At 32.1% G+C, this 7,960-nt stretch overlaps 1 protein-coding gene across 1 annotated transcript; it reads right to left on the bottom strand.

The window, feature by feature from the left end:
• Positions 1-2,749: 2,749 nt before the first annotated feature.
• LOC114369836 (nuclear transcription factor Y subunit B-10-like) lies at positions 2,750-5,866 on the bottom strand. Its single transcript, XM_028327092.1, has 7 exons — positions 5,728-5,866; positions 5,350-5,589; positions 5,132-5,261; positions 4,890-4,895; positions 4,718-4,792; positions 4,561-4,611; positions 2,750-3,110 (listed from the first exon to the last, which is right to left on the bottom strand). The coding sequence occupies exons 2-6, from the start codon at positions 5,574-5,576 to the stop codon at positions 4,561-4,563; spliced, it is 489 nt and encodes a 162-aa protein (XP_028182893.1). The 5' UTR covers positions 5,577-5,589; positions 5,728-5,866; the 3' UTR covers positions 2,750-3,110.
• Positions 5,867-7,960: the final 2,094 nt, after the last annotated feature.

Here is a 7,960-nt window from a genome sequence, read left to right as displayed (position 1 = left end):
ATTTAAAGCAGGATGATTACAATAATTTTGAGAGCTAAACCCAAAACATCAATGTTAACATGATTCTAAACTCTTTCTTTTTCTTTGTCATTGAGTACATATATACTTGAAAAGATAGTTATGTTCTATATAATGTTCCTATATGACTTAATTAAGATTTTTTTCAAAAGAATATATATATATAATAACTTGTTTTTGTGAATACATTATTCTAAACTTGAAAGGGCCAAAAATTGACGCATAGTAGTATTTCCTTCCTCAAGGATAAGCATCTTGTTCCATGATAATCAGCTTGTGAGCCGTGAGGTAGTCTTGGGCCTAGAATTCGAGGATGAAGCCCAAGGTTTTATACTCTTTTATTGTATTTTTTTATCATAATTGCATCCTTCCGACCCCTTTTTTATTTTTCAAATAATAACGGTAATAGGACTTTGTGGTTTTATCTCAACCTCTATCTATCATAGAAAATTTATAACGGTAATAGGCCTTATTCCGTAAACTTAGCCATTATCTTAATCTTAATGAATTGACATTTACTTCTTTCCACTAGTAGTTGACTGGACAACTACTCTTTCTTACTAAGGAACCTACCTATGAAATTCAGATAACATTAGGGCACATCGTAAAGGGGCATGTGAAGTGAAAGCATTTGAGATAACCATTGCATTTGTATAATACTAAATTTGCATTGTATGATTATGGAGATTGTTGAAGTAAAACTTCAATGTGATTAAAAGAAACATAAACAATACTTAAAAAACTATATCAAGGTTTTCTTTCGGCTATTATTTATAGCAACTTTAAACAATTAGAAGATATTAAGAAAAAAACAATTAGAAGGTACATTTTTTTTTACTTTGATCTTGGACTTTCAATTCTTCCGTAGTATATTTGGAAACATGTCCAAAACACGTTCAGCAAAGAAATTTGGATTTTCAAGACAAAAATACCAAAGCAACATGGGAAAATTTTCTCGTAAACATCAGTTATGTTGTATTTAACTCTCACACTCTTTGGAATAAGTAGAGACAACCTGATAAAATTGAAAAAATAAAAAATAAAAGACTTTTCGGTGGGTTTAATTCGGGTCTTTATTTTGGGCAAGTGAAAAAAAGGGTTATAATGGATAGCTTTGAGCATGATAAAAAATGACTAGGACCTAAATACTAGTCCAAATCCAAATTAATCCATCCATCCAATGCACATCCATTACAATATGAACTCAACCAAATCTAAGGTCCAAATGGTGGATTGTGAACCTTAATTTTCAGTTTAATTTGTTGTAGATTGAACTTTTGAGACTTGAATTCTACTAGTCTCTTGCAAGTCAAACATGAATCACATACAGAAATAAGTGTGTTTAGTCATTGAAACTTGCGTTCAACGAAAAATCACGGCAAAAAACCTAAAACTATGTGAGGAAAGTTTTTTTTAACACAGGGCGCAACGAATTCGCAGAACCACCTTAAATCCTTAAAAACATAATTGACATACTTTTCATAAAATGGTTTTGATTCTTTTGAAATGGAAAAAAGTAAAAACTAAAAACATAGCTAGTAGCATGTAGAACTACAGAGATAAATGGCTCACTCAGATTACCTCCCACTGCAAAAGAAAACAAATAATCAACCAATATGAAAACACTAGTGAGAATATGAATGTGGAAATGATACAGGAAAAAGGCATTATATATTGGCAAAAGGGTTTTAGGGTGGTCATGTAAAGAAGATACAAAAGGTCCAATAACAGTAGCCTAGTCATCCACCGAGCACGCTCAAGTATGGCCATTTGGAAGCATTCTCACACATTAAAACAAGTTTGACGTGGACTTGTTGCAGATTAGCACCATTGACGTTAACCCCATTCTCCAGAGTTACAAATATTCTTTTTACTAAACCACAATTCAAAAAGTTGAATACCCTAATGCCCGCATGTTACATCAAATTCAAAAGCAAGCAAATTAAAATAATTCTAACTACTTGACAACATAAAAAAGTTCCGAATATATTCACACACCTCAGTCCTAACTACTGTCTAGAGTCTGCAGACCAACAAAAGTGCTATTTGTACCAACCCACCACAAACTACGGAATAACAGATGTGTTAGGCTTGCATTTGTCAAAAATTAAGCATTGCAGCTTTAGAATCAAATGAAATACCAATAGTATTGTCAACTAAAAAATATAACTGAAAACAGTAGCGCTTAGTTTTATGATAGGTGTGGTGTGGAGTAGTGTTTTTATAAATAAATATATAGCATGACTGAAAACTGACACTAACCATGTGATGCTACATTCCACACTATAAAAAATCTTCCATACTTAGAAAGGTAAATTTTACACATCCAATTCAACTTATTCAGTTCAGCTCCACCTCGTGTTTCCTTAAGCGTAAGTAATCAAGTCATTGCTCAGGCACATGCCTTATGGAAACAGCGAACCCGAGCATTGCATAATGCATGCCATGTGATTGATGAATGAGTATACAAGAAAATATAAAATCCTAAATGAATGTTAAACACATTGTGCAGTGAGTGAGTTGTAACACTACTACTAAGTTCGATTCCCAAAGATTAAAAAAAAAAAGTTGGGTTAAACGCATTCAATATATGTAGCTAACCTTGTCTAATGGGAAAAAAATAGTTGTAGTCTTTGGCAAAACACAAGTATAAATAATAAATCTATGTAAAGCAGGATCCGATTACGTCTCCTACGAAAAGGTTTTAATTTAGTAGCATCTTCATCCAATGTAGTATAACAGACAACGAAGGGAAAGAATATACCAATTTATGCTTCCAATCAGGTACATAAAATCGTTACCAGGACGATTGATGGAATCAGACAAGCATTGTTCCAGAATTTACAATATAACTTATGAATAATGATTCTTTTCCAAAGATAAATGTAAGTCTTAATAAATAATATCTGGTCACAAGAACCAACATCCCCGCATGTAGTGTTTACATAACATAAAATGCATTCAATATACCAAGGGCACATATTGACATAAAAGTTCCACTGGCATTTAGATCACACATGTCAAACACTGAAGGAGAGGATCAATATCTACTCTTGGCCTTGCATCGGAACTATCATATGTTGAGCCTGGGGCTGAAAAATTAAAGAGAGAGAAAATTAATATCACAAACTCATCATCTATAAACATTTTGTTGCCTGAAATAACATTTCACAAATTTACAAACCAGAGAAAAAATCAACTATATTATATGAATAAAATTGTATGCTCACCATGCTATATGTTAGGATTCAAGGAAAATCAATTCCTAATATAAGTTTCTTCTGAAATAAAGTCAGGTTTAATGCTTAATTAATTGGGTAAAACTAGCTTTCTCTTTTATTTTAAAGAACTGAAAATTCCAGATTTATAATTAAAGATTAATTATTAAACCCCATAAAAAAGCCAAATGACAAAATGGTACCAGAGGCTAGAGTACTTTAGGAAAGTATATGGAGTAAAATACAATGATGGAAAAGAAAAAGGCCAGTGCAATTTGTAATTGCCAACAGATGCAACGAGATTTCCGTCTGATTATCCGAACACAAGGAAGGATCATCTAATTTACCAATTCAAATATACTTTCAATTTAAGTTATTACTACAAAGTAGCCAGTCAGGCATATCTGACTTCTAGTTCTTGAGGATTAGGTAACCTTGTAGTTGACACATCAAAACCCAGGATTCACCACCAGAAATTATTTGAAATTAAGGCATAATTTTACTATGCATTAGCAGGAAATAAACATTGTTTTATCAAAGAAAGCCAAGTAAAAGCTACCACCCTTGGGGCCTGGAATTTACCATACTTAGGGTCCGAAATCACTAAAGAAACCTACCACCATTATAGGACCCCACTAAGCCTAATTCAATCCTAACGCAAAATTGTAATTAAAAAATCAAATAGTGCAGGGACCATAGCAGCTTTAAAGTATTCTATAGCTTGCAGTTGTACAATTTATTAAAGATTGGAAAATTCTAACATGACAAATTGGTTTTTTTTTGGAAGGCAACATGACAAATTAGTAGTTTCCAATTGCCTAATTTTACATTTTCATTTGCCCAACATGGAAAAAAAATGGCATTCTAAGATAGGTCACACATTGAATAAACCTAATAAATCAAAAAGCTTACAAACTCAAGAAAGAAAAGAGATAGATAAAGTCATTGAGCCTACAAACCAACCCATCAGCCATACAATATTTCATCAGGGACTTAAATGGGGAGTGTAGATATGGTTATCAGGCATGAATTCTGAGAGGGACCCCTTTTAAGCTATAATATGTCTTCAAAATTTCAAATAAAAAATCAAAATAGTATTAGAAGCAACAAATTGAGAAACTTTAAATTAAATTGAGCTCCAAATAAAAACTTTCTAGGAGGAAAAGGGACACGAAGTAGGAATTCATGTGAAAGAAGCATTGGCATCTTATACTACATTGCAGCCATGCCAGATTAAACAGAAATCTCAGCATAATCATTTATCAATTCTGCGCCAAGAGCACAGGAGGAAAGAGGTATATTGCATTTTTGAGAGAGAAATTACCTAAGAATTCGTATAATTAACACCTTGTGAGAAAGAACCTTGATGAGCAACCTGTCAATTCCACAACATAAAATAATCCAACATCAGATGTCAATTTCATTGTATTCCAATTCTAATCATATTTCCAGCAACACAACCAATAATATACATTCTCAACCTGGCCATTAGGACTCTGATAAACATCTCTCTTAGCAGATGCATCTCCACCCTTGGCCGAACCCTTTGAATCACCCTGCCACATCAAAAGATCATAAATCATAAACCACAATGTGTACAAACACACACTCACACACTCAAAAGTGTAGATAAACACAGAAAAAAAAAATTACCTCAATCTGCAACATTCACAATTGGCCCACGATAAACCATAATAATAAAAAAAAAATCATTAGTGAAAAGCAGAGTTCAATTGCAGGAAACTAGAGCAGCATGCTGTACTATAAACAATTAAACATCAATATATGAACAATTTATACCTGTTACAGTCTTGTTGTCGGCAGAAATCACAGAGGGTAAAAACACTGATTTAACTAATTGAAAAAGGTAAAAAAAAATGTAAACTAAAAATTACCTCTCTGTAAGCGGCGAGGTAAACCTTGAGCGGATCAATATACTCCTCGAAACCTAAAGTGGTCATAGCCCAAAGCAAATCGTCGCCGTTGATGGTCTTCCTCTTCTCTCTCTGACACTTATCGCTCGCTCTGTTAAACAACAACGCAATTTATTCATTCAATTAACGCGAATAACAAACAAAAAATGAAAGCGCGCATGAGAAACAAAGAAGTGTACTCGCTGGTGACGAAGCTGATGAACTCGGAGACGCATTCCTGCACGGTTTCCTTGGCGTCCTTGGCGATTTTCCCGTTGGGAGGAAGCGCTTTCTTCATGATGCGGCTGATGTTGGCGATGGGGAGGAAGCGGTCCTGCTCGCGGAAATTGGAGCGGGGACTGTGCTCGCCGCTCTCGTGGCTGCCTCCGCCGCCGCCGCCGCATGGACTCGCCGGAGCATCGGACATGGTCGCCGGAACCCTAATCGGAGGAGGGGAACGGGGAGAAGAAAAAACATGATATGATAAAATTGGGGAAATAGAAAACCCTAGAGAGATAAGACAGAAAGGGCAAAATAAAAATAAAAGAAGAAAAAAAAAAACAGTGAGATGTTGAAACCTGTTGTGATGTGATTTTGTATTTGGGCGCGAGAAAAAATGAACGCTGGAGAAGAGAGGAGTGAGGAGACGATGGAGATGAGAGACGCTTCTATCGCCACCGTCCGTTTTACTTTCACGTTCCTTTGCACCCTTCGCTTCTCTTCTCCCATTGGTTGGGGTTTTTTTATACTTGCCTAAAACCAGAAAAATAAGGGAAATTAATAATTGTTTAACATTTATTTCCACGTGTATAATTTTGGGGATTTTTTTTTAAATACTTTTTGTTTGTTTTTGTATATCTTTCCGTTATTTTTTGTATTTAAGATTTTTAAACAACATCTTTAAGATATTGATTAAAAATTCAAATATATTCCCTTAAAATAATTAAATATATTAAATTGAATTAGATTTTTTAAAGAAAAAAGATTAATGTAGTTCTATAACTTCTTTTTTTTTGTTTGACTGCCAGCATGTGCTGAAGAATAATATAGATTTTTTCTAAAATTTTACTATCTATATGTGCTGAAGAATAATATTTAATGTAATTTTTATTTTATATAATTATTAAAAAAAGTTATTTATAGATTTTTATATAATACAAATACAATAACTATAATTTTCGGATTAAGTAATATTATTTTAATTAATTATATACATCAAATCTAAATTAAAATAGATTATGTTTGATAAAATTAATTAAAAAGTTATCCCAAAACTATAAGACAGAAATTCAAATTCTTTTGATAAATTAATTTTCTCAGTTAAAATTCTTTATCCAAACACACGATTTTGTTATTTACATTACTAGGAAGCATTTTTTTATTCTCTCTCAATCCTTTATACACACATAAGGGAGACCTTTGGACCACTAAACACTTAATTTACGAGAAAAACAAGCACCAACATAATCTTGCCAAAACAATTGTTTACATCCTTCAAGTGGGTTATCAAACTAATGAAGAGCCATTGGAGTTCATGTTCATATTTAGCCTGTCATCAAACAGATGAAAGAATCAATTTTAAATTCTTAGAACATTTTTTGTGAATTCCATAATATCACGAGATGAAAAAAAATGTCATTTTTATTTCAGTGATAGAACCCAACTTGGGTTTTTGAATTTTACTTATCCAAAAAAAAAACTCTCTCTCCTCTCAAATAACATTAAAAAAACAATTTTTTTTATAAGAGTTCTTCTCTTACAACTCAACTTCCAACATGAAAAACTTTTTTGAGCAAGAATAATAATAGATTTGATGGACATGAATTTTTGAGTTAAAAAACACAGCTCGAGAACTCCTAATAAAAATGCTCTAAATGCATTGACCCAAATTTAGGTCATCTTTATCTTAATAACCTATTTTATCCATCTTTACGGATTCTTATAAGTCTCATCATTACACATTAGTTACATCCACTTTTATGATTTAAACAATTAATCTCTCCCACCAACAAATTTAAAAATATACTAAATGGATCTCATAAATAACCTCACATACTTATGTTTTATCACTAATTCCTAAAAATACATGTACATAAGGCTCATAAAATTTTTAAGAACTAATGCTCATGTAAACATATAAAGAGTGGCACTAACACATCTTTTAGTACATTCTTTGTAACATACTTTCTCTTTATTGATTGAAGTTTAATGAAAATTATAAAATTATGAGTAAGGTGCGAGTAAGGTTCACATAAATTTATAATTTTTTGTCGGTAATTAAAAAATGTATTAAAAGTGGTTACAATGCACCCTCTAACAAAGTATTTATTGAATGTTGCTAGAGTATAAATGGTTGCCAGTAATTAATTAATTATTGAATGTTGCAAGAATATAAAATGTTTTGCCTACATTATTATTAAATGAAAACAGCACACCCTCTACTATATTTACTAAAAAAAATCTTCTATTACACTTTTTATAACACATTTTTTTATACTGATTAAATTTATTTTAAATCACAAAGTTTCGAGAAAAATATATTTAACAAAGAGTGAGACTCACGCAAGATAATTTTATAATTTCTAATTAACAAAGAGAAGAATGTACATTTTTCAAAAATCTTCCCCTCCTTTGATAGACATGAAAATAAGGGAGAAAAGAAAAAGTCCACATAAAATATCGATCGGCTCAAATCAAACGGAAAAGTAGAAAGAAGTGACTTAAAATTGTTGCATGAATTTCGAAGCATAAATGATAGGCAAAGTATTTATATTCTTGCAACATTCAATATTTAAATAAAATATCATTTAC

The sequence above is a fragment of the Glycine soja genome, chromosome 10 (assembly GCF_004193775.1).
Source record: "Glycine soja cultivar W05 chromosome 10, ASM419377v2, whole genome shotgun sequence".
Lineage (NCBI taxonomy): Eukaryota > Viridiplantae > Streptophyta > Magnoliopsida > Fabales > Fabaceae > Glycine > Glycine soja.
Note: the sequence above shows the minus strand (reverse complement) of the source record. Positions and strands in the feature narration are given on the sequence as shown.

What these genes read in the sequence shown, in the direction of transcription:
- LOC114369836 (XM_028327092.1), bottom strand. Translation starts at nt 5,576, where the DNA reads ATGTCCGATGCTCCGGCGAGTCCATGCGGCGGCGGCGGCGGAGGCAGC. An exon ending in ATCAGCTTCGTCACCAGCGA is followed by an intron (nt 5,262 to 5,349) that starts GTACACTTCTTT and finishes GTTGTTTAACAG; the next exon opens with AGCGAGCGATAAGTGTCAGA. An exon ending in ATCAGAGTCCTAATGGCCAG is followed by an intron (nt 4,612 to 4,717) that starts GTTGAGAATGTA and finishes TGGAATTGACAG; the next exon opens with GTTGCTCATCAAGGTTCTTT.